This window comes from Equus quagga, chromosome 7 (genome assembly GCF_021613505.1).
Source record: "Equus quagga isolate Etosha38 chromosome 7, UCLA_HA_Equagga_1.0, whole genome shotgun sequence".
Classification (NCBI taxonomy): Eukaryota; Metazoa; Chordata; class Mammalia; order Perissodactyla; family Equidae; genus Equus; species Equus quagga.
In genome coordinates this window covers 126,025,475-126,052,597 of record NC_060273.1, presented here as the reverse complement: position 1 = coordinate 126,052,597, position 27,123 = coordinate 126,025,475, and the positions used below count along the sequence as shown (strand labels likewise).

Here is a 27,123-nt window from a genome sequence, read left to right as displayed (position 1 = left end):
CCCCCCAGCACCCGCGCTCCCTCGAGCCCGCAGCCGCCACGGCCGCCCGCCCCGCGCGGGCCCCTCCCGGGAAGGAGCCGCTCCCCGCACCGCACGCCCCCAGCTCGCGTACCCCTCCCCCTGCCAGCCCACCCCCGGCTCTCCCCGGGCGAGAGTGTCTGTGTGTCTGTGTCTCCGCGAGAGTGTGCGAGTGCGTGCGTGTGTGTGCGCGCGTGTGAAGGCGGAGGTGGGTGAGAAGCGGAGACACTTACTTCTCCCGGGCCTGGCTGTCGGACGGGACGGCGCTGCTGTTACTCTTGCCTTTGCCGTACATGCTTGTGCCGAGAGCAGCTCCCACTGTCACGCACCTGTCAACCCATCACAGCCTCCCCGGGAACAGCCCCGTCCCCATGGCGACCCACGCAGCCACCCCCACTATTGGCCGCCCCACGCCAAAGCTCCGCCCCCTTCGCCCAGGCAACGCGCGAGACGGACAGGCCTCCCCCTCCCTCCGGCCTGCCGAAGCGCGCGGTGGCGGCTACAGCCTAAGCGGCAGTCTCCTCCCTCCTGCCCTCCCTCCCGGGTTCCCTCCCTCCTTCCCTCTCCGCTCTCCTCCCTCCTCCCGCTCTCCTTCCCCCCACCCCCCTCCGAACCCCGGCGCAAGGGGGGAATTAGAAACTGCTCTAGAAGGATTTTAAACAACTGGCTGTTCTCGCCGCCGCCGCCCCTCCCCCCGCGCCGCCCGCGCTCGGCTCCTCACTGGAGAGAAGGCGCCGGGAGGAGGGGAAAGTGCGGCCTGGAGTCTCTGGCAGGAGCCGGCGGAACTGGAGTCCCGGCGGCCCCAGACTTCGGGGCGCCCGCCGAGGACACAGACAGACCTACGGCCCCAGCCGCCCCGGGGGCCCCGCCAGCCCCCTCTCCCGCTCCTCTCCTGTCTGTGACCCCGCGCCGGTACCCGGGACTGATCTCCGCCGCCCTCAGCCCTACTCCCTGGGGTGTCGCCCCCGCCCTGCTCCCAGAGGGCTGACTGGCGAGGGACACACGCGCCGTTCCCTCGACCTTCTGGCTGAGCGACCGGGAGTGAGTCGCCTTCCCTCCCGGGAAGGGACTGCGCCTCCGGCCCTTGGCGCCGCTGGGGTGGCGTCGCCAGGCCCCTGGGGCCGCGCCCTGCGTCCCAGGGGTGCACCCTGCCTCCGGGCTGCCTCCTCTATTTAGAGGTGAGCCTGCCTCCCACAGATGGCCTGGTGCCTCCTGGGGCCTCAGTGGCCCCCTATTTCGGCCGCTCCACGCTGGAGCCCGGGGTGCCCCATGCACCAGCTTCCCTGCCTGATCTGCCGCAGAAAAGGGCCCCAGGCATCCCCACCTGGCCCGGTGGATCCAGCCTTGGCCGGTGATCCCTACTTATCCCGACCTCTGGAATGGAAAGGGCCATAGAAGGCCTTTGAAACATCCTTGTCCTTATCCATAAGAATAGGCCCCAGCTGCGCTCCAAGGAGTGCAGAGCTGTGCCAGAGTTGAAAGTCTGCCCCAGAATATTTCTGGATCCAAGCCCCTAATCCCATTTCAGTAAATGCGCAAAAGTTTGTGAAACACCTGGTTCCGGATAGAACTCCATCCTTTATCTTGTCGAGATCCTTGGCTGTAAAATCAGACAGTGCAAATGGGGTTAGAAAGAAGAGTTGGGCATCAAATAGGGAGAGACGGGGAAGAGGTGGTACAGGTGGGGGTCGGACAGGGAGAAACGTCAGGAAAGGATGAATAGACTCGGAACAGCTATGGGAGGGGAGAGGAAATAGGATTCAAATGGGGAAGGGTAGCTCTCTAGTCCTCACTTATGGCTTTAAGCTTTTAGTAGTAGAATCATAAAAATGCATATGGAGATAGAGAAATAGATGGAATGGAAAGAAATGGGCTTGTGTGGGCATTGACGGCAAGTGATAGGAATAAAACATCAACAGAAGGTTAAAGAAGGGCAGTTACTAAAAGTGAGAGACAGAATCAGAAAAGGGGTTGGCAAACAACCATAAATCAAAAACTGGAAAAAATGAAGAGAAAGGACCTGCTATACTGGTGTTAAGGAAAATGAAAAAAATTGGAAAAGGTAAAGTGTAAAAGGTAGGAAAGAAGAATGAAAGAAACAATTAAATGAAGAAGCCATAGAATATGATAGCAAAAGAAGGTGACTGAAACAATAGAGGACTGAAATTATGATAAAAAGATAAAAGAAAAATAAAAGTACCTTTTTGTGTGTGAGAAAGATTGTCCCTGAGCTAACATCTGTTGCCAATCTTCCTCTTTTTGTTGAGGAAGACTGTCCCTGAACTAACCTCTGTGCCAATCTTACTGTACTTTGTATATGGGATGCCGCCACAACATGGATTAATGAACAATGTGTAGGTCTGTGCCTGGGATCTGAAGCCGTGAACCCCAGGCTAACTAAGGAGAGTGCACAAACTTAACCACTATGCCACCAGGCCGGCCCCAAAAATATTTTTATTAAAAGGACAAAAATTGAGCGCAGCCCCGTGGGTGGGGCTGCAGTTAAAGCCAGCTGAGTGGTTAAAGTTCTGTGCTCTCCACTTCAGTGGCTGGGTTTTGCGGTTCAGATCTTGGGTGAGGACCTACTCGATTTGCCAGCCACACTGCAGCGGTGTCCCACATATAAAGTAGAGGAAGATTGGCACAAATGTCAGCTGGGGGGTAATCTTCCTCAAGCCAAAAAAAAAAAAATAGAGGACAAAAATCAGCCAATAGAAGGAGGGAGGATAAAGAAAGTGAGAAAAATCACATTGGTTTGAGTTGATTAATTTCCAAGAGAAGCAATTTGCCAAATCTAACTCGAAATTCTCCTTTCTGTTTCTAATGACCTATAATGATTTGGTGGTGGGGACATGACATTCATGGACTCTGAAGAACTGGAAGGAGTGATGCTGAGCCAGTAAGCCTTTCTTCTGAGGAACTTTTGCTCAAAACGCTCAAATGTGTATAAGGCTGCCACTGTTTGTAGACTCTACTTTCGAGGTTAGCATTATGTAATTTGTTGTTCAATTATCTACTTCCATTGGCTTTAACCCAGAAAATGATTAGTATCTCAAGGCTCAATCACCCATAGAACACTCCCTATAAGGTGCTGCTTAGAGAATGCTGTCAAGGAGGGAACTCTGGCAGTTGCTGGTGCATGCTCCAACCCACACCTGGAATAAGGTGAGGTTTCCATTAAAAACCAGGAGTGGGCCTTGTACTCTTATCTAATAACTAAAATTAGTTCCTGTCCTTGCACTGGTGTTGGGATTCTCTAACTATGTTTCTCAGTTGTGGCACATTAGAATTAGCCTTAGGAGGATTTATTTTTTGTTGGTTTTTGTTTGTTTGTTTGCTTTTAAATACAAGATCTGGGACCCCGCCCCAGACTAACTAAATCTGAATGCTTAGGGATAGACCCAGGCATGCGTATTTTTTGTGAGTTCCAAGTGATTCTTATGTGTAATCAGAGCTGCTTAACTCTGCTGTTCAGTAGCCACCTAAAGACAGCCAATGGGCACCAGTAGATCTCAAAGCAAGATTTTTAGGCCGTATCTATACAGCAGATGACCCTCCCCATGCAAGGCATTAAGACATCTTTACAGTGGACTTTACTTTCTACCCACTCAGCCAACAAATTTGTTAATAGGATGAAAATGTGTGACCACATATGTTCTTGTAGTACAAGACCCCAAACAGCTATGGTTTAATTTATTTCCTAAAGAGAAAGGAGAAAGAAGAAAGAAAACAAGAAAGGCTGTTGCTGTCTACTGCTGTAATTTATTCATTTGATTGGTTTTTACCCAGATTTGTTAAATGGAAGAGTCCTTTGGGTAATGGCATATTTTCTGATATTTGAAAAATAAATTATAGATCTGCACAGTGGGGTATGGAATTCAGAACAATTTAGTCTTAGTATCTGGATAGAATAAAATGCTAAAAGGTCTTAGTTCAGAACTTGCCAAGTTAATGTCAGAGTTACCTTTACAAGAATGTTATCATCCAACAAATATACAAAGTGAAAATATGGCTATTCCTATACATGGTAACCTTAAAGCTTAAGTAATTAAATCAATTATCATTAAAACATCTCAGCAGCTATCAGAACTGTCTCTGTTTTATTTTCCTCTTAATGTTTACACATGTAAATAAAATGCTTCTTTGCCCTTGTTCAAATTATTTTGAGTACAAAGAGTGTTCTTTGCATCAGCAGCTGTATCTCATGGGGCCAATATTGTAATTAATGAGATTTGAAACACATATTCAGAGCCAAATTTGAGATCCCAGACACAGAATTGAAGATCCATTGTTTTGTTTGTTTTCATTTTTAAAAAGGGGAAAGGGATAGGAGATTTAAAGCTTCCTAGTGTAAAGATCACGATATATTTTTTAGAAGTTTTGTGGTTTTTCTTTTTAACCTCACACACGAGTCTGATTATTTTTGGGTGGCTGGATTTATCAGTAAGGGAATGCTCACCAGCTGAGCCACTAGAATGGAGTGTTTGCATTTGAGGTTGATTTTTTTTTTTTTTAACTTTATTCTTTCAGATATAGAACACCATAATTACCCAATCATTAGATCTTTTTTCCTCCCATTTTGTTTGGGTGCCTATGCACAATTTTCTTTTTCTGGAACCTGCATATTATTCTTGGAAGTCTTTATCATTTTAAATAAGCACTTCATTCCACCACTCCACGCAGACTCTAGATTGACTGTACATTTGTTTGATCCTTTTTTTCCCTCTAAAACATTAAGGTTAATAATGTCTATATTCTTACAGTGCATGGAACCTCAGAAAAGATTTTTCTTTGCTATATAGAACATAGAGACTACTTCTTTATGTTTAAATGGAAGCTAATGAATTTAATTGTTTGCATCACATAGAATACTTAGCATGCTAACTTAAGAAAAACATTTGGAGTAGAAAATTAAACTATTTAGACATTTAAGTGAATATTCTTGTTTTTAAGTAATTTTTCCAAAGGACAAAACTGGCCTATTATTTATTTCTTTCATAAAACTAATTAGTTTTTGAAAATAGCATCTCTTTACTTACATTCATATCACTTTTCGCTTCCAATCATTTAACATATATCCATTCATTAATACTCGGTATACCCCAGTTAATTAGATTTTCCTACCCAGCTTTTTAAGCTGGGTAAACTGAGTCCTAGAAAGATTCATTAGCATGATCTGATCCATAAAGAAAATAGAGCTAGTTCCAGGATGAGAACTCTGTGTTCCTGGCTGGCAGTCGTGTTCCCAGACCACGAAGCCGCACCTCTTTCTCTCAGAAGTGACTATTCCACAGAGGAATGTGAGCAAGCTTTGAGATGTTTGTCACTCAAACTACTGTATAAAACTTCACTCCCAGGCAGAACAGACTCGCCTGCTCACATTCACAAACTGCTCACATGGCATGTACCAAAGAAATGGAATGAACAGACTATATTATTACGATATACTATGCAACATGGACTCTTATTCCAGAATAATAAATGAAATGGGGCCTCGAATTAACATTATTTGACCCACCGTTATTGGTTTAACATCAGATAATCTGAGGCAACGACTGTTTTCTTAACCTATTGCCCTGGATTTTTAAAATCCCAGCTTAGATATTCATAAACACTTACCAGTGGGCTAGGAGAGACAGGGTGCAGAACTACCAGTTCTAAACAGTTTCATCTCTAGAGTACCTAGTCTTTTCTGAGCACCATCAAGAATTTGAAATTTAGTAGCTTGGAATAAAATAAAATAATCCTGATAAAAAGGTTGTGCATAAGCTGAAGATGGGGAAAAATGAAAAAACAAGGCTACCGTGAATGGCAATTTCACACACTTTAGCACATTTTGCAAAACAAATTCCAACTGTTGCAGTGTTCACTGGCTGGATTTTTGTCATTAAATGTTGAAAGTTATGCAATAGGAAGTGTGCCAAATAGTGTTCTTTATTCAAAAATATTACTATATTTTTTTAGTGCATTCCTAAGTCTTCACAATGGTTTTTCACCTACTAAGGTTATGCCAATATGATATCTTTGCACTCTTGAAGCTGACAAAAGCCCCAGTCTCAAGAGGGAGGCTGTGCAGCATTCCAGGCAGTGTCATTTCCTTCTGCTGGGAATGGAAACAGAAAAAAAATACCTACTGCATTTACTTTTCATAATTTTCCAACATAATTTGATCCTCTCAACCAAGTATGGCAAAAAAAGATGACAAAATATACCACTGTCATATTTTATTTACCTTGAAATAGTTTAAGAATAAGGGACTAGAAATATATTATGTTTTTTTAACGGTATTAAAAATCTGTTTAAGACAAGGGCTGAATATAGCCATTGCCAATAGTAAGCTATAAGGCATGAACAATCTTATCAGGGTCATATAGATTTGCCAAAGATGTAGAGGGCACTTTAAATATTTCACTTTTGGATGCTCAAAAAGTCTTTGAAACCAACTCGGCTCCATCCTATATATTGCAGTCAGTTGCGGAAGATTTCTAAGTGTTCTGTGGTGGTAATTGCTACCTGCTAGCATCATTAGATTATACATATACCAACCAGATTCCTCATCTGATAAATAATTTTATAATTTCATTATCATCAGCTTTCCAAACTCCTCAGGTCTTTTTCCTTGGACCTAAATTCTTGAGGCAGAATATAGAAGGATTGCCCTGCCACATGGTTTTGAGCTGTTGACTACTACAAGGCAAATCCCCATTAGCTTCACCCATCTTCTAAGACCCATGTTGTCTGTGGTATTGGGGGCTAGTGTTAAGAAAATTCAGGAAGAATTCATTTTTGTCTTATGGTCTGCTACTCTGTGCTTCCCTCCTACACTGTCCTCCCTCTAACACTCATGGGATTTTTAGTTTTTTGAGGAGAACCTTAATCAGTGTCTGCAGCCCTGTGGACACTACTTAGGGCTAAAGTTGTTGCTTATCTCTGGGTTAAGGAGAGTTTTGGCCAAGGATACCGACCTCTGGAATGTTCTTCTCTGGTACTATGTTTGATGCCGAGGTGCCTAGAGAGTAGAGGCTTTCGGAGCGCTATATCCGTTTCCCCTGACTTTTCAGCCTGGCCCAGTTTCTAGGAGAGAGGCAGACAGAGAGCTCACTCTGGTGATGGATGTAGGTAGTCTGTGGAGAAGGGTGGTCAAGGAAGAACCCGGTTCCGGGCACTTCCTCCCACCACTCTGGAAGAGTTGTCTCTATTCCCCAACTTGCCTGCACTGAGTCCTTTGTTCTTGCCTCTGCTCTTGTGTCCCTTTAGGAGATGCCAGCTCCGTTCTACAATTTGGGTGTTTTCTTTATCTTGAAGGAACATTTATCATTTGTGGCACAAGGAGGCAAATGCCTCATCCATGTCTCAGGAATTTTCTAAAGACCTAGAGAGCTCACTGCAGGCTTGTGAGAGGGGTGGAGGGTAGGAAACAGGACATCTCCTCACCTCGGCTTCCAGTCAGGACCAGTCTCTTCAAAGGGCTTCACCACGTAACCTTCCACCTTCCCATTCCTTCTTTCACCTGCTCTTCCTCTCTCTTTCCCCTTCCCTTTCTTTTTCTCTTCCCCTTAGCCCCTGACAAAAGGACAAAATGTAAGAGGAATAGGGAAGTTTAGTGGGAACATATTAAATTAAAATATATGAAACTGCTAAGTCAAAAATGGTTGACTGTCGGCAATGTTAAATGGTTCGACCACGCAAGAATTTCACTTCTTGCAAACCACGCCACAGACTTCTCATGTATTAACAACGCTAATGTTTGTCCAATGTGCCAGGCACTGTTTTAAGTGCTTTATGTAGAGTATCTCAATCAATGCTCTGCACAATTCTTTGAGGTAGGTATTATTATTCACAAATTTTTATGGTTCATACAACTAGACAATGACGGGATTGTAAGTTGCACCCAGGCAGCGTTCAGGTCCTCTCAGGAATCTGATCTACAGATCCTTCCAACCACCCTTGTCCCTTAACATTTACCCATTCGTGCACTGTGATTCTAGAAGGGTCAGCTTCTCTGTGAATTCAGGTTGGATTAAATTCAGGTTGGACCACTCAAGCAGGGCTTATGGGATCTTGCTTCAGGGTGGTAAGCAGCAGTGAATTCTGTTCTTACAGCTAAACCCCCTGATTAGGCAAAATCAGAAACACCAAGCCACACCCTGCTTTGTTACAGCCTTGTCCTTTATCAAGCACATCATTTCCTCCCGTTTTGACTATTGTAAAGTGAATACCTTGGCTCACTGTAGGATATTAAAAGAAGAAATGATTTGGAATGGATCTGTTTCTCTTTTGATATTTAAAAGAGGTAAGTATTCTCCTTATTCCTACTCAATCGGTCAGTTCATGACTTCTTTCCAGTCTTTACCTTGTTCATTCCTCTCACAGTCGATCACATTTAACAGATCTGTGTGGATGTGATCTGTCGTAGATGAAACCTGAAAACCAAGATCTTTGTTTTAGTTCACACTCTGCTTAGGAAAAGGGAGACCTGGATGCCTGGATCATATCGCCATCCATTCACTGGATCACTGTAAATAAGTGCCCTGCTGCTGGAAGTGGTCAAAAACTGGTCCTCTGCATCTAAATCAGCAGATTGCAATTCCCTTTGGGGTTTTTCGTTTTGTTTTTTATCTGTGTGGTTTTCCTTTCCTCGTGGATTACTGTAGTTCACTGTAACTTTTCCTTCTTCTCTTGTTTTTTTGGCTTCACTTCCTCCTTCTATTGTTGTAGCTGTCTTTTTCCTCTCATCACTTTTCCTGTTGCCTTTCCAATTGGGTGGGGCCCCCTCCAACTCACTCGCTGTCTGGCTCTAGAGTTTCTTTGGTCCCAGGGGAGAACAATCTTGTGCCAAACAGTCCCAATTCGTGGGCATCAGAAGAAAGATCCAGAGACTAAGTATCCCTAAAATTTTCCTTTATTGATTTTCTATTAGAATGAAATCCAAGGATGCCTAATTAGGAAAAAAAATACTCATCCTGTTGGCCTTCTAGCCCCAGACCATTCTGAACTCTGACAACACCAACATCCATCAAATCAAACAATGAAATCAACTTTGGTTACTTAGCATAATAGAAATAAACTTGTAATATTCTATTAGTGAAGGATCAATGTCTCCTGTCTTGAAAATAAACATCAGAGCTTGGCCTCAACATTTGTGTAGCAGCAGGAGACCATTATTTTGTGGCAACATTCGATTATATTGACATCAAGACAGATTTATTAAATTAATAAATAGTCCATGATTTTCAGCCTTTCGGTACCAGCCCTCAGCACCACCCCTCTCCTCACGGTGATCTTCTGACACCCTTCATCCATATTTTTGACTCCTTATTATCCATGATCTTGATTTCTTTTTTTTTGTTATTTGTCAGTTTATCCTCAAATTAATTTTTTTAAATACAATATCTGTCTTTTTCAGATGGAAAATTTTAATTGGTTATTAAGAATAAAGTTAATAATGAGAATCATCAAATGGTTAAAATATTTTACTGACATAGTATTTGAGGAAGGATTTCACCTGTACTTTTCAAAGTTTTGAACGCAGCTATTAGGAAAAGCCCAAAGTTCCTGCTGCCCCTTCCTCTTAGTTCCAACCTCAGGGCCTTTGCCCTGGCTGTCTCTTCTGCCTAGAATGCTCTTCCCTCTGCTCTTGGCATGGCTGGCTTTTTCTCATTATTCAAGTCTGCTGGACTGTCATTTCCATAGAGAGATTTTCTCTGAGAGTCCTTTTTAAAATGCTTACTCCCCCATCCTCAGTCACTCTTCATCTTGTTGCTGTTTTATTTTCTTTGTAGTCACATGTCACTCTCTGAAATGTTTATGGTCTGAATTATCCTATTGGCTTGCATACTCCATCGAGGCAGTGGTCTTGTTATACTTCTTCTCACACAAGTGTCTACGTCCCCAGACGTTGAACAGTACCTGGTACTCAGTGACACTCAATAAACAAATATTCATTGAATGACCAACTGAATGAAGAAATGGATAACTCTAAAACAATCATACATGAATGACCTTAGATCTCAGCTCTCTTGGAGATTTGCAACATACACCCTTTCCAGCCCTCTGCCCTAGCCCTCCAGGCTGGGGGCTCCTTATATTTTTAGGAACAATAGTGATTGGACAGAGAGCATCAGCACACCTTCAGATTTTAGGCTTCTGCTTACTCCAATTTATTGTCCCAGCATCTAAACCAATTTAGCAGAATTTTGGTGAGCAGGACAAAAGAGAGAGAAATATTTCCTCCTCTTTTCTATCACCACAGATCTAACTCGCTTGGAGTTCCAAGTGGCTTAATGTTGCTGACAATAAAGAAACAGGTAGCACATAGTCAGCAGATTAAGCTTTCAGTAATAAGCTTTCATCATGTCACTCTCCTGCTCAAAAACCTCAATGCCTCCTCGCTGCTTCTAGGATATCTCCCTCTCCCCTCAGGGTTTTATCCCATCTGACCTACCAGGACCTATAGCCTTTAGAACATCCGAGCTGCTTATGCATGTGTCTCTTCCCTACCAGAGTATGTACTCCTTGAAAATAGCCTGTTCATTCACAGACATTTACAGCATACCTGTATGTGGAGCTTGTTATGGGGGAGTATATTGTTGAGGAAGATATTTCCCTGATTTCAAGCCCCACAATTCCACTCCAGTTTGTGCCTTGCCTTTGGGAAGTGATTACTAATGTTTCTGAACCAAATTTTAGTCCCAGTAGCTGAAGTCTGACAACCTGAGTTTGAATGGCCTGTTCCATCAATTGTCAGCTCTATGATCTTAGGCAAGTCACTTAACCTCTCTGTGTCTCAGTTTTATCAACTGCAAACTGAGATGGTGTTATTAACTATATATTAGAGTTATTATGAGGATTGAATGAGAAAATGCACGTGCTGGGTTTAGCACAGAGCTTGGTACATCATACCTGTGGAGTAGATGTTTAGGAATGCTTTCTTCCTCAGTAGCGCTGGTCTAAGCCCTATCTGGTCTGTGAGCACACAAACATACTGGCACATCTGTCAACTCTTCCCCCTGCCTTGAATGGCCTTCCCTGCTCCTCTCTGACTCCTAACTCCTTTGAAAGCCATTCTCTGCTCTTATAATCTGTATCATATATAATAATAAGCTGCGTTATACTAGAACTTAACTCGTCTCGTGTTTTCTCTCCCCAGTGAGATTCAAGTGTGAGGGTAATGCTGCGGTTCTTCAGCCGTGCTCAAGATGGTCCTACACTCACAGCATGTACCACCGACTCTCATCTGAAGGTAGTAACTGGAGAATGTAATACCTAATTCAGCAGCCTCTTTATTGGTGGCAGTCGGTCACTGTGATGACATCATTTCACATTTTACAGACTCAGAGTGAAAATGAGAATTTTGATGTCATCTAGTCACATCTGCAAAGAGAGAGTTTTCACAAAAGTCCCTGAATTCTGGTAAAGAAATTCTTATCTTTAACCACTGATACAATGTAAGTGCTTTTCCTCATTGAATCAGCTGTAGCAATGGGAGAAAAAATTAGTCATCTTCCTCCTCATAATAAGCCTACATATACTTCAAGACAGTCATCAAGTAATCCTCTTCTCCCAAATGAACAATCAAAATATTTATTTGCATAGTTAATATCACAAACAGTCTAGGCAAACAGACAAAGTCGCTCTCCTGTGAATACTATTAGCTGGTTGTTCATGGTTTAGGCGACTGCTCCGGAATGAAATAAAAACATCTTCAGAGACTTCAACGGGTCAGTCAACACTGAAAATGTTTTTCTAGGCTCCTCCTGGTAAGTGGAGTCTTTTAAGCATTTACTGGAGGTAGAATGGTAATACTTAGAACAACAGCAGTATGGTCATCCACTCAACAAGCATTCATTGAGCACCTACAGTATGTAGTATTGAGCAACACAGTATTTGCTGAGCAGTGGAGGGGGATGCAAACATCTGCTAGAAGCAGTAGCTGCCATACACAAGTTTGGAGAAAGGTACAAAACTTTACGGAGGACTCATCGTGCACCGGGCACGGCACTCAGAGCTGGGGACGCACAGATAACATTTCTTTCTTTGAGGAGCTCATAGTGTGGAGAGGACTGTAACAGTCTTACATGTTCAATATAGTCTTCTAAGTGCTATGAGAGGTGTTAGTGGCAGTGGGTCCTCTGGGGGATGGAGGAATACCTCTGCCAAGAGCTTGCTTGATGCTTGAATGGAGCCTTGAGGAAAGAATAAGCCTTAGCTACATAAAAAATAATAATTTTTTTAAAAAGTGTAGAAGAGGGCCCGGCCCGGTGGCGCAGTGGTTAAGTTCACATGTTCTGCTTCGACGGCCCGGGGTTCGCTGGTTTGGATCTCGGGTGCGGACATGGCACCACTTGGCAAGCCATGCTGTGGCAGGCGTCCCACATATAAAGTAGAGGAAGATGGGTATGGATGTTAGCTCAGGGCCAGTCTTCCTCAGCAAAAAGAGGAGGATTGATGGCAGGTGTTAGCTCAGGGCTAATCTTCCTCAAAAGTAAATGAATAAATAAAAATTAAAAAGAGGGGTGGGAGAAATTAAAAAAAAAGTGTAGAAGGGCATTTCAACAAAGGGAGCAGCATGTACAAAGGCAAAAGGGGAAGAGAGATCATGCACATTCCGGAAGCTACAGGGAATTTACATAAAGTGGGGTGACTGGGAGACAGTTGTGGAGATAAAGCTGGAAAGTGAAGAAGACTGATTCATGAAGAGTTTTGTAGGAGTACCATGAAAAGGACTTTGGTTCTAAATTCTTGAATAGCCTTGGGGAGCCACTGGAGGATTTTAAGCAGAGGAATGACCTGATCAGATTTGCAACTTAGAAAAATTACTCTGAAAGTTGTATGAAGGGGAGAGAGAAGCATAGGCAAAGGCAGGGACGTGGAGGGCTCATCACACAAGGATCCAAGTAAGAAGTGATGCAGGAAGGACCCAAGCTAGATGCAGTAAGGGACGGAGAAGAGAGGATCGTATGTGATCTGGAGATGGAGAAAATGAAAAGCTGGGAGCACTGTGCTTCCATTTCAGAAGACTGGACAAAGATTATCTATTTGACCAACTTCTTTCAAGATTTATATTAATTAAATATTTCCATAGATTTCATATTAACAAAGAGAGTTTACCCATGATATTGCATATACAAATCCTTTAACTGTAAATTACTTCATGTAATAGAACCAAGTATTTTTTTCAGTGAGAATACATCTTTCAATGACAGTAGAAATTGATGGGGAAATCAGCATCTTACTCTTTTCAGGTTTCTAATGTATAAAGAGCTTCCTACAGCTCCTCCCAACAAACAAACAAAACTCTCCAAACAAACAAATACAAAAGGAAAATTAAAACCACAACCAAACAAAAGAAAAAATTATTTAAAAAAAAATAGATAGACACATCCATAGGTAGATTCAGGACAAGGAACATTGCAAAATTCTGGCCTAGATCATTCAGACCTTGACAGGAAAATTCTTCAGATCCTATGCGACTTGCCTACCATCGCAGGTTAGGTTCTCTGAAAGCAGAGGAATTTGGAATTGTTTTGGATGCAACGTGTTTATTAGGGATCAACTCTTTGAAAGGAAAAGGAGATAGGATTGGACAGAGGAAGAACTCAACCTCAGTGTGGGCATGATAAAGCCTCAACCAATCTGGTGGAGATATCTGGAGGAAATATTATCCATCAGAGTGTCCTGTGTCCAGACAGAAAGGCCTGGTTTTTATACCCTAGTCTCACTCATCAGACGCGAGCTACCTCAGGTAGGGCGTGATCTCCAGAGAATTGTTTGTTAGCAGCAGAGGCAGACCCTGCAGATGCTGACACTCCTCCCGGCTGGGTAGCATGTCCTTCTTTGAAGGGAGATCTCTCTCCCACACCTGCACACCAACGTCTGGATGGAGCTCAAAGACAGAACCAGGCCATCTTCCTGGCCTTGGAGGAACCGAATCTACATCACTCCAGTGACATGGCTATATCTCCTACCCTTAGAGGTGCTGTTTTCAGAATTATAGAAATATTGAAATGGTGTTGAGAAAAGAATTCAAAACTGAGTTTCAAATCATTTATTAATAATAAAACACCAGTAGGACTTAAAGGAAGATAGGCAGAAAAAATTAATACTGATGTGAGGATATTGTTCTCTTACCTTTCTGTATATATAGCGGAAATCACAGAATTAATAAAACATACAAAGCAATCATGTAGCTTCATGGAACTGGAAGGAACATTACAAAGTAATGGTGAGCACTCCTGAACTAGCAGAGTAAACTGAGGCTTCCTTCTCCATGTAGTCAGTTACAGCCTCACCTGAGGGACCTCTACCAAGACATTGAAGTTCTCTTTGCTTGAGTCACTAATAACCAAACAATACACATAGCAGGACTACTATCATGCAGAAATTACGACACAAGGTATGGGATGGAAGAGGAGATAACTTTAAAAACCAATAGAATGACTGAAGAAAGAATGGCTCATTAGAGTTTAGAATACCAGTCTTTTTCAACATCACGGCAGAGAGGGGGCCAGAAAATAGGGAAGATTTTTAATTGTGATTCCTGTAACTTAGTACTCTGTACTGAGTTTATAAATTCCTCATCCCTCAGAATTTATCTCTGTGGTTAAAACGCACTGATTTAGAGCCCATAAATTTGTAATGTTGCAGTAATACAGTTGTAGTGTGTTATGCTGGCTGAGAAAACATTTTATGATTTTTTTCCCCCTGAAAAGAAGGGGCCGGCTAGTACTCTCCAAGCATATCTTCAAATTCTGGGTCCAGCTATTATTTCCATAATTCAAGAGTGGTCATGGTCCATTACCAGGGGCCAACAATGACTTGTATTTTTTAAACTAATTGACCTATTTGTAACAAATATCTTTTTTTATATATTATGCAAATTATTTGGAAAATAATAAAATAGCATGTACTTCAAAAAATTCATTTTTCACTGATTTGGATGGTGTTTTCTGCTCTTCTTTCACACTAGGAGATTTATGTAGTCTACTTGTAAACCCTCTTCCCAACCCAGCTAATGGAGTTCCTGCCCAGATGCCATGCTGTATACCAGAGAACTTCTGTCCAACCAACCCTATGAGAAATCATAGTAGTGCAATAATACAGATGTGAGAAGAGAGTGGAAGAAGAGAGAGAAAGAAGTTCAGAAATGGGTAAATGATAATATTCAAACTAAATATGAACCCACATGTGTCCCCACAATACCTGAAGGATAACCATGACACACCAGTTCCCCACAAATACTTTGGTCTTTGAGTCTGTTTATCTCAAGCTATACAACTTGCATATGGAAAATAATGCACTTAAAATTTATCATCTTAATAACTTTTTAAAAATTCCAACAAATCAAGTTAAATGCTTTGATTTTCAGAATGCATGTGTCTAATGAACAAGTACATTAGATGCCTTTAATTTTTTTTTATTGCAAAGAAGATCTTATTCTTAGGCACTGCATCCGGCACAATTACCACAGGAAGATGCCTGTGGCCCCAGCCGCTTCATCTCAGTGAACACTCTTAGCACTGGACCCTGGATGCCAGAATCTCCACCACTCTCCTCCTCCAGAGCCAGAAACCTCCACTGCCACTTTCCCCAGAAAATGGATTCTGTGAGGCACCTACTTCCTCTCATTGTTCTCTTCCAAAACAATTTCTCCTACAAGCAAGGCAGATTGGCTGAGCCTAGGTCAGAAATTTGCTGTAAGAGAAGCTGGGAAAGTGTATTTGGGGCTTATACAATGGAGAGGCAGGACTCATACTGTGGGGAATTCCTCAAACATAGAAAGGGTATTCAAAAGGTGGTAAGTGGCCACAAAAACCCGGGCATGAAAGACAACCAAATCCAGGGCTCAAAACGTGTACATCAAGTGACTTTTAAATTTCCCTAGTTGTGGAACTGGGGGAAATACTGGTCATCCTGGGAGAGCTGGAGAGGAGCCGTTTGAGCGCTTCCTGCTGACATCTTTCCTTGTGCTGCAGATGGCAGGAAGTCCCTGCTCAGGCCTCTGGCTGGGCCTTTCTCCAAGAGCTGACCCTCAACTACTGCACAGGGGCAAGCTGCCAGAGCAGGCGGGAAAGACAACTCACCTACACAGGCACAACTCGTTCTCCATAACAATCTGGAAGTTTAACTGACACACAGTGGGGAAAAGAACAGCTTTTCAAGCTTCATTACTGTGGGTATGCTAATTATTAGACAGAGGGGAACATTATAATTGAGTTATGAAACAACTAAATAAAAATAGAGTACCTGACAGAGAGCTTCTTTACATGACGTTTTTACACAAGAATAAACAATGTGTTCTTTATAGAGCTTAAAAAAAAGAAACAGGGTTAGTTTTATTCTGTAAACTACAGTCTCTTGTAACTGGACTAGTGCTTGTATTTGTTGACATCTTGATTTATAAAAACCTGAAGAAGTTCAATTTCAATAATTCTTTTTGTTCAAGCAACACCAGAGAAGGGGGAAAAAGATTGATGTCCCCCCCAACCCCCCAAATATGGCATATGCAAAAGCTTTAGAATTCTCTTTGTTCCACTCTGGGTCAGATTTCATGAAAAAGTAATTGAAATTCCTTTTGCTCCCCGTTCTCCCATGCATGTGTGGAAGCTTGTGTTCCTAATGAGTACCAAGAAGCTTCCTGCCATAGAACTTTATCTTTGAAAGATGAAATAACCTGTTTCCCTCAACTCTGCTTAATCTTGTCTCTCCATTTTATTTACTCCCCCTCCCTCAACTATAACAAAAAATTTGTGCTAATTAATTCACTGTTGAAAAATTCAGTCTAATGCCTAGAAATCGGTGGCATGTGCTACATGGTCAAAGTAAAACCTAAAACAGAGAAATAAAGTACTGAGTTTTGTTATCCATTTTTTAGCACTGAATCACTGTGGGTAAAACTAAGAGTAATCGTACCTATGAAATGGCAAACAAGTGGTTCACCAGCTATTCAGATTCTTGAATTTGTTTGTGGAATATACTTTTAGATCCTTTACTTAAAAAGAAAGATTAAAAACAAAGTAATATATAAGTAAAACAATTTGGAAAGAGTCCCATGTAAGCTATGCTTGCTCTTAAAATGTTACTCTCTTTGAATCAAATGATAAAAGTAACAAAAAGAAAGGAATATCCAAAGCACAGTTTCTGGTAAGATAAAGCAACCAGATGATTTAAAGAAAATGTCTCAATCAGATTGCTAATTTGTCTTATCAAGAGAAAAATTCCCATTCCCCAAGTAGCTACTAAACCTAAATGCATATATAACTATGATAAGGTTGCGCCCCTCCTTGTGCATGTTTGTTTGCGTAATTCACCTGCCTAGAATCATCTATGACTTCTCCCATTAAAGTGTTAAACAACAATAATGATGATGATGTACACCTGAAATTTATGTTATAAACCAATGTTACCTCAATAAATAAATAAAGTGATAAACAATGGAGATTACTTTAAAAATGCACTTGTTGGTAAAGCACATCCACTTTTGCTAAAGGTTCCATTTCCAAACAGATAGAGCAAGGAATTAAACTTAATTGCTGATCCAGGTTTAGCATATCACAGCCTTCCAGACAAATGATACTTTAATAGGTTACTTAGAGTCCTCATTCTCTTAGTCTAAGTCTCTAATATTGCTCAAGAATACCCAGAATGCCATAAGATAACGCAATAGATTACTCCGGTCCTGGCCCTGAGAGGGCCAAGAAACAGACGCATGTTGCTGTTGCCCACGACCCATGATGTATTCTGCTCTATCACATGAGATGAAAAATGGAGAAGTGTGGTAACTAGTATTCCCTGCTCTTTTGTGCAATGAAACATTCATGGTGTCACAGATGATGTTTTAGGCTTTGTCAACAGAGGCATGCTCTCACTTTTTGCCAGTGGGAATGCTTGTAACAGCTAATAACTTTGGACCCAAAGTTGCCTGAAAATCTAAGGAAGGAATTTGCCCCAATTGCATTGTTTCCAAATTAATCAGACTCCACTTGAAGCTCAAGTACGACAATGACCAAGCTTATGCTGATTATCCAGTTTATTAAATGTCAGGCTTCTACTTCCTTCCACTGATTCCACCTTTGTCTTGGCCACTGTGCTGTTCTTCTATCAGAAAGAAGATCTAGAAAGAGAAAAAAAGTGAAAAAAAAATTGATGAATTGTTTTTTATTACTGGTGTTGGGGAAAATAATTTGGATTGAAGCATTTTGAAAATAAATAAATAAGGTTTAAAGGTTATCTTTGGGTTTGTATTCTTATCCGTATTGTAAAACCAAGTTAATTAGGAAATAATGATATTTTTATATATATTTACAAAGAAAAGCGTTACTGTTTTCGAAGTGCTTTTACGTTGTCATGTCATTAGATCCTCATTAGATCATTAGATCTTCCTAAAAATTCCTGTGAGGTACGTGAAGCAGGTATTATTTATTTTTATGTTAACATCGTCATTAAGCACTCCATTTTATAGGTGAAGGAACTGAGGACAAGATGCTGAATGTTGCTCGGGAATACCCAGCTAATAGTGGGAAATTTGAGGCCCAGATACCAGCTCTTCTGACCTATGGTCCCAGATGCTTTCTACGTGGTCATCTACCTCTGCTTTCTGGACAGTCACACAGTTCTGAGTTGGAAGGTCTTACATGCAGTTGTCTACTTCACAACCTGTGTTCAAAAGATGCAGTTGTAGAACTTAGAATGCATGTCCCGCTAGAACAGTAATGCCTATATTCCCTGTGTCAATTCACAAGAAACTATGCCTAACCCATAAGAATTAAATATGTTATTTTAAGACTAAATATGTTTCACAGAAGAATATTCTTTCAAGAAAGTTTCAACAAAAAAAGTTCCAAGGTCAAATAAGTTTGGGACACACTACATATCGTATATCCCTCTCGGAGATTCATAATCTACATTTGCATATTAAAGGCTTTAAGAAGTTCTGCAGGAAAGAAAACTCCTTCAAATTGTTCCATTGAAAATTCATCAACCTTCTTTGACTTTGAAACTCTTTTATTGAGTAACAGATATTAACACCCAAAACTCGGGTTCCCCAAAACACGTTTTTGTGGAAATTGCTGCTATAGGAAATTATGTTACATTACAATTTGAGGTGATAGGAGCATCTGTGCTGCTCTGAGATCAGGGGTTACCCTGAGTAGGATAGATACTGGTGATCATTCCTGTGATATCAGTTGAAGCTAAAATCGGTGATGGATGTTGGCACATATTAAGCAGAGTCAGACATCGAAGGATAAGGAACAGAACAGTAAAGGATAGGAATGATGCCTGGGAACACTGAGGTGAGATAGGATGATGGGACTGGGGACACATTCGCTGGTTCGAATCCTGGGCATGGACAAGGCATCGCTCATCAAGCCATGCTGAGGCGGCATCCCACATGCCACAACTAGAGGGACCCACAACTAAAAATACACAACTATGTACTGGGGGCCTTTGAGGAGAAAAAGGAAAAATAAAAAAATCTTTAAAAAAAAACCCACCAACAAAAGTAGAGACGAAAATCTTTAAGGTACCAACGGTCCAATTAAGCAGGAGTATAGGATTTGTGAAGAGAAATGGTGGGAGAGGAAGTAGGAAAAGAGACTGAGGCAAGCTGTATAGGGACTTGAATGCCAAAATAAATCACGTGGAAATACTTAATTCAGGAAATAATCAAATGCTTTGATCATACAGTAACTGTCCGGGACAACCACCAAGTAGAATGTCAGCCCCTTACCACTTTGGAAATCTTTGGAAATATTGGGGCCAGCTCTGCATTTTCACAGGGTTCAACCCAGAAAGCTGAAGGACTTGCAAACATTTGAGTTAAATACAAGTATTAAGATTCTTATCAAATCTAAATCAGGTAACTGTATTAGTTTTCTATTGCTGCTGTGAAACATCACCACAAATTTAGTGGCTTAAAACAATAGAAATATATTAGCTTACAGTTTTGTAGGTTAGATGTCCAACGTAAGTCTCAGTGGGCTAAATCAAGGTGTCAGCAGGGCTACTTTCATTCTTCTCCAGAGGCTCGAGGGGAGGGTCCATTTCCGTGTCTTTTCTAGCTTCTGGAGCCACTCACAGTTCTTGGCTCACAGCCGCCTTCATCCTTCTGTAAAAGCCGCAGTGGGAGGTGGAGTCCTCGTCACGTCAAGTCACCCTGACCTCTTCTGCCTCTCTCTTCCACTTTTAAGAGCTTTGTGATTATATTGGGCCCACCTGCATAACCCAGGAGAATTTCCTTATCTGTTGATTCGTAACTTTAATTCTCCTTTGCCTGCTGTGGAAGTAACACATTTACAGGTTCCTGGCGTTAGCACGTGGACATCTTTGGGGGCTATTATTCTGCTGACCGCAGCAGCCCAGCAGTCAGGATTTTGCAGGATTTCTTTACTCTCTCTGCTCCCCTTTGCCCCAGGCACAGGCAAATGGCCTCATCCTTTATTCCTCAAGGCACCTCTAGTACTCGTTGTTGTGTATAATGAACTTTTACTGAAGATATGTGGATCATGAAGGGTGATGAGAGTACAGTACAGCAAAGCACTTACATTCGGATATAAAACTTCTTTGCTTCTAAAGTTTTGGCCATAGGGAGTTTCTTTTTAGCCATTTTCCCCTCTGCTCTGCCCACTCTACTCATCTCCAGGACCTTTCTTCCCCCTCTTATTTTCTCTTCCCCAAGTCCTGGGCCTGCCAAAATACTTCCCTCCCAATCCAACTAGAAATGGGAAATTCCTGTTACTTTATTATTTAAAGCAATTTGGCTTGTTTCGTCTCAGCCTTTCGCATCCAGGATGTGTTCTGGGCTTTCCCCTTCATTACCAAAAAGATCCATCAGCATCATTGGAGACAAATTCTGTGTCTGTAGACCATTTTAATTCTTTTTAATAGTTGTAATTTTCTTCTCCTTACATGTTATTAGAGAAGGCTCTAATACCAATTTTAGAAAGAACATCCCCTTTCCATTACATATGGGCAACTTTCCGCAGTACAGGGACTAACTGGACGGTGGTTTACAAAGAAATGAAACCACCTGGCACACTACCACCTGGGATGGTGAAATTGGCCTGACTCCAGGAGACCTGGGGACTGATTCTGGTTGTGCCTCAAATGACCTCGTGACTTTGGGAAGTCACAACCGCTCTGAGTCACTATTTTGTCATGTGTAAAACAGGAAAGTGGAATTAGAGGTTCTCTGAGTCCCAAAATTCTAGTTCTCTAGAATTTGCACTTTGCACTTTCTGGATGTAGAGCGTGGCTCTCGGAGAAACTGGCTCTAAGTGATCGGGTAATGTCCAGCCAATGAGTCATTCCTAAAAATTTAGAGGATTTTGATGAAATGATGAAGCTGGAATTGTATACTGAGGACATCCTTTCGAGTGCCTCGGGAATCCCTGATCACACTGTCCGTACCTCACTGAACTTGTGGAGTTCATGTTTGTCGCCTGGGGAGTTTATTTGACATAAGAAGCAAACCCGTGTCACAGGAGCCTTGGGGACTCCCAGAAACTCCACTACTGTGATATCTGACTTAATCTTCTGGGATTACATTCAATTTGGGGACCCTAAGCTTTTTCTTTTATTTTTGAAAGGGCTTTTGGGATGGTAGCCAACCTGTGGAAGCCACAGTGATGGACTGAAAAGAGAAATATGACAAGACTCAGTGTTTTTTGAGAAAGATTAATTTAGCAGTTAGATGTGGGATGGAATGAAATAGTGGGCAATAAGCGGCAGGAAAACCAATTAGGAGACTGTTGTAAAAGATCAGGCATAATGAAAATGTAACAGGATGCTGGATGGGACTTTTCCTGTTGTCCCAGGACATCCAGCAAAGTGGAAAAGAAGAGCCTGGGACATAAGGGAATTTGCGAAAGTAGAAAGTGCTATGGTTTGTCTCTCTTTTCAAATCATGTGTTCCCTGGAGTTTGGGAAGTGAAGAGGCTGATGCCTGACCCTCATTGGAGGTGGACAGGGCCAGTGAACAGCAATGGAGAGCCTGTCCCTCCAGAAACTGACAGGAAAAGGGGAGTGACTTTCCCATAAGCCAAATAGACAGCACAGGAGGTAGCTTGTTCCGGGGCTGCCTGCTGTGCCAGAGTACCACTTTCCTGGGAGAACAGAGCAGTGTTTGACATTCTTGACAGCGGGGAGGCAACAGTGCTCCTTAAAGGAAGGGCCAGCATTGGACAGTTGCTGGGACCGAAGCCGTTTGAGAGAGCTTGTCAAGAGAAACCAAAAAAGAAGTTCAGGGAGCAGCAGCACCATCTCCTCTACTCCCGTGCACCCCTTTCCCGTCCCACCGCTCATCCTGAAGGAGTCAGAGCAGGTGACAGAGAAGGAAGAACAAGGAGGGTCGAGGAACAGGCTCCGTGCTGCTCCCTCCGATGGTCTGTGGACTCCTTGGCCAGGCCTACGCTGGGGAGAGGGAAGAAGTTTTAAACTGCATGGGAAATGGAAGTTTGATTTAGATTGGACTAGACTTTTTAAATTCTGAAAACGAGACTTTTGTCTAATAGCCTAAAGTAACAGCAGAGTACACTGAATCTGTCTGAGGTATCGTCCAGGGGAAGGAAAGGGAGATAAGACAGAACATGTCTGAAGGCAATGAAATTTAAAAATAAAGCTATTTCCTATTTGTACCTCCTAGAGCCCAGCTCCTATAATAAATTAGTACGACAGCAATAATAATAATGATAGTAACAGCAATAACAATAACCACCATTTGTTAAATGTTGGCACAGTGTGCCAGACTCTGTGTTAGGTGCTAAAGATACATTATTTCATTTAACCCTTACAACAATCTCGTGAGATAGATACTGTTAAATTTAACCCCACATAACAGATGTTAAAACTGAAGCTTAGAGAGGTCAAGTAATTTGCAGCAAAATACAGTTAATAAGTAGCTGATTTTAGACTCCACAACCCATTTAGCTCTAGAATAGGGTGGAAGTTACAAAAGAGGAAAGAAACAAGGAATTAATGAAGAAATATCTGTGATTATCATTCTCGTCCTAGAATGGATGACATAATTGGTAAGAAGCAATGACACAATTTATGTACATTGGTAACACTTCCATTATCATACAGTGCACAAATAGCATTTGTTGCAAAATGTAAAACTGGTAAATGCATCTCTTAAATAACTTGCTTTTCATGAGCTGATTTTTTTTTGGTATGTTTGTTTTTGTTTTTTTTAAGAAATGTTGCCTGGTCATTTTGAAACTAGTTGTCTCTATACCACCAATATATTGATTTGTTATTTATGCCATGTAAATTTTTACTCTGCCTAGGATATTTGATGGAAATAACTGAGTGCATGTTCATTGTTTTACTGATGATGTAGCTGCTTAAAACAGACACCTGAATTCAAGAATAACTTCTGAACTGTGAACTTCTTAAGCAGGGAACTTATCTTACTTATTATGGTACTCCAGCCCCCAAACTCATGAGAGAAGAATCTGACACACTGTAGATGCTCCTTAATCTAGAACCTTTTCATTGAGCCCCTACCAGGTTCCCAGCACTGAGGTGAGTGTGGTGTGTGTATGACAGAGCAAACCTGTTTATAGTGTGTGTTCATAGCCCTTGCCATGCCCCTGCTCCCATGGAAAGAGAATCCTGGCTTTTGCGCTACAGTTTCTATTCTCTTCCCTCTGAGGGTTATCAGACTTTTGCCAGATTCCTGATACAGAACTGAGAGACCGGGAACCAGAGAAATTGAACTAATGAGGTGGGAGGAAGGGAAGAGAAAGGATAGCCCTATGAAGGCAGGACTTTGGGGAGGAGAATGGGGAGAGTTTATTCTGGGGAGTGTTGCTGTCGACTACGAACAGGGGCTCCTTTGTTGTGCTCTGAGAAACCCAAGTAGAGGATATAATTTGCTTCTAACTGTTCCTAGCTTCTGCTTCCTCTCCGAGATAGGAACATGGGGGACCCAGATTACATATATATTATTTCTAATCCTTAAAACACCTGCCAATGGAGGCATTATTGTCTTTAATTTCCAGGTGAAGAAAGAGCCTTGAGGCAGATAAGTAATTCTCTCAGGGCTCCACAGCCAAGGCTGGGATCTGAATCCAGCTCTGGGGGCCCGAAACCTGCTCTCTTTCCACAGTGCCACTCTGCGTCCCCATAACCACCTGTTGAACTGAGCAGAATCGAAAGGCTTCCCTTGTGAGGGACCTCTATTTATGCTGGTTATCAGACATACCTGGGAAAGGCTTGTTCCTGATATTGGATTCGGAAGAGCAAAGCTTCACTCCCAGCCTGGAAAGCAGGCCCACTTGCTGTACCAAGCTTGCCTGTGGGCTTGATGGTTCATTTTGAAGTCCAATCACTTTGCACCCAGGAAATGGCGTTGTTTACCGCAAAGGTTCAGCTAAAACTGTTGCTAAAATTGCTCTGTGGCCATTCGTGTACCTGGAAATCAATTTTCTGACCAGGTAGCTGCCTGATGCAGAGAAGTGAGGAGCGAAAGCTTTCTTCAAACTGCCAACCAAGTCACCCTCGACCTTTCAATGGCCAGGTAGTGAACAAAACTAGGTGCATTTGTTTTGGCGAATTATCATTTTAAATGGCTTGAAGTAATGTTCTCATCCTTTGTCTCCATAGAAACCGTTATAAAATTTCTTGTAAATACCTCAGAAACAGGACTACCTACCCCCATGGAAATGGATAGTGGGTACAATGGACCTCCAAGGAAATAAACAGCTGCTTGACAGAAAATAATACAACCTATTAAAAGAAATCTCTTTATGATCCAAGTCCTAATGGACAAGCTGAGTATATGAACAGGGAGAGAAAAAAAGGGTCTGAAAATCATGTGAGGTGGTTTTGGAATAGTTTGCGGATGCCACTTTTCAGAGTTGAATAAACTTTCTCTCTTGTTGAGGCGTTAACAGCAGAGTGATTTCATCTATATTCAGAGAGTACATGCCACAGGGCCATTATGGACCAGACAGGAGTTGTATAAAAATCACTTGACAAAGAGAAATCGCCGGTGTGCTATGCCAGAATCCAGAGTGCTCTTCTTCAAGGTGAATCATACTGCGTTCCAAAATGTCAAGTAGATTTAGTCATTTTAATCTTTTTATTAGATTAAACCTTGATACCTTTGTAAAAGCGAAAGGAAATGACTGGAATATAGGCTCCACCTTTGATAAATTGTGTGATCTTGGGCAAGTTGCTTGGCCTCTCTAAGCCTCAGTTTCCCCATCTCTAAATTGAAGGTGGTGCTTATATTTATGACAGGATTAAATAAGATAACTCATACAAAGCACTCAGCGCTGTCTTCAGCACTTAGGAAGCATCCAATGATAAATGTTAGATATTATTACTCATCAAAAGGCACAATAAATGTAATGACTGATAATAAGTTTGCTCAAGGCATCAACATATATTGTTACTTTTTACATTCTTTCTTTCTTTCCCTTGAACCCATGGACAATATATGATCTTAAATAATTGAAACGATTGTGCTGAGGGATAAAGGAAACACAGATCTTAAAGGAAGAGTTGACGCAATTTCTGTATAGCTCTGACCATTCTGGTATTCGTGGATCCAGAAGTTTCTGTGTGCCATACGCATCTTTCTTGCAGTATTTCCTCCTGGTGCTTAAAAAGAAAGTCTGTTTTCATAAGACCTTGGGCCTGATTTCCAGTGGGAAAAGGGCTGAAGAAATTTGGCTTCGTTTCCAAGTATCTTTGCACTTTTCGCAATTGCATAGAACCTCCAAGCTTCCCCGGATTACCTCGTTTCAATGACATCGAATCTTTCAAAGGGAATGTAATAATTCCACAGAGAACTTAGCATTTCTGACAGCCTACCTCCCACTGTCCTCAGCGCTTCATAAATTATGCTGCCTCTGAATGTGAGCTGGGCAGCACCATTTTCCTGGCCCCTCGTGATTCATGGTTTCTCTTAACTATGTCAGTGCCTCGTCAGCAAAGCTGTTCCTTTCGGACAGAGTGTGATGTGATCTGCTTCTTGCAGGGCAGCTTGCTAATTATGTACTGATTTTGTATACTGATGTTTTGGGTTTTTTTATAGTTTCAAGGTAACCAATAACTAATAACTTTAAGAATTACTTCCAAATTCAGAAAACATTACTATTTAATTAACAATCTGCTCTCTGCAATACACTGTGACCTGAGCAGCTACTCTAGTGGTATGATGCTGTTATCATTAAAATTAACTAACAAACCAGAGAATGGTACTGTTCAGGTCAGATATGGAAAGACCATAATTAAAGGAAAGGGAAACTAAAAACAAGTATCAGACCAAAAGATCAACACAGCGTGGACAGCCACGGTGCCAGCTTCCCTGTTTTGTACTGGCAGAGCAGCTCCCTCCTGACCTGTAACTCCCCAGGAATTCCAAACCTATCCCCTCCTCTGAGCACAGGGCTGAGCCAATTTGTGGGGCAGTTTAATCATGGAGGCTCAAAGGAAATAGGATGAAAAGTTTCTGAAAATGGCTTGCTTCTAGAGTACCTTCTTGTGTATCTATTACCTTTACACGTAGGAATAGAAATCCATTCTTATGAATGTCTTATCTTCCCCTGGCCTCCAGGACTTCCCCGAAGTCTTCCCAATCACACAGGCTCTTCCTGACAGAGGAACTTTATGTTCGGAGAGATGCGATGGAACTTGTTATGTGGAGGCCTTCCCAGCACATCCCTTGCCCCTGTCTACTGAGAGAGGGTTCTGCCATTGCCAGGATGCTTCTTTGGGCTTAGGGAACATGGAATTGGAGAAACGGGGTGGGAGAAGAAGGAAAGAGGCACAGAGGATATTACTAGGAAAGAAGTTTTACAAGATTTGGAGAAGGGAACTCTAGAAAAGCTATAGGATGAAGCCAACAGGAGAGCAAAAGGAGATTGAAACAAATAGTTCTGTGGACTATGTAATTGACAGCACAGTGTTTGAGAGAGGCAAGTATTAAATTATTGTGAGATTACCTTTTAGTTGCTGGGCCATGTTTCTGGGACAATATGATGACCCTGACATTGGACCTCCTGAATTTCTGCCTTCAGTAGGATTACTTTGGGAATGATTAACACAGATAAACTGCTGCTACTACCCAGTTCTCCTACTGCAGGAGCCCAGCTG

General features: G+C 42.0%; 1 protein-coding gene and 1 long non-coding RNA gene across 3 annotated transcripts in view; one reads left to right on the top strand and one right to left on the bottom strand.

The window, feature by feature from the left end:
- SSBP2 (single stranded DNA binding protein 2) overlaps nucleotides 1–395 on the bottom strand; it is a 290,136-nt gene extending 289,741 nt beyond the window's left edge. Inside the window, exon 1 of one of the 2 annotated variants that reach the window (XM_046666475.1) lies at nucleotides 252–395. In XM_046666475.1, the coding sequence (XP_046522431.1) occupies nucleotides 252–313 (62 nt within the window). In that variant the 5' untranslated portion in view covers nucleotides 314–395. The remainder of the gene's footprint in view (nucleotides 1–251) is intronic. The other variant, XM_046666473.1, reaches the window with a different exon arrangement.
- Nucleotides 396–3,127: 2,732 nt separating this feature from the next.
- On the top strand, nucleotides 3,128–15,320 carry LOC124242858 (uncharacterized). The gene is made up of 3 exons (XR_006889528.1): nucleotides 3,128–3,183; nucleotides 11,168–11,260; nucleotides 14,987–15,320. It is a non-coding gene; the product is annotated as an uncharacterized LOC124242858 (long non-coding RNA).
- Nucleotides 15,321–27,123: the final 11,803 nt, after the last annotated feature.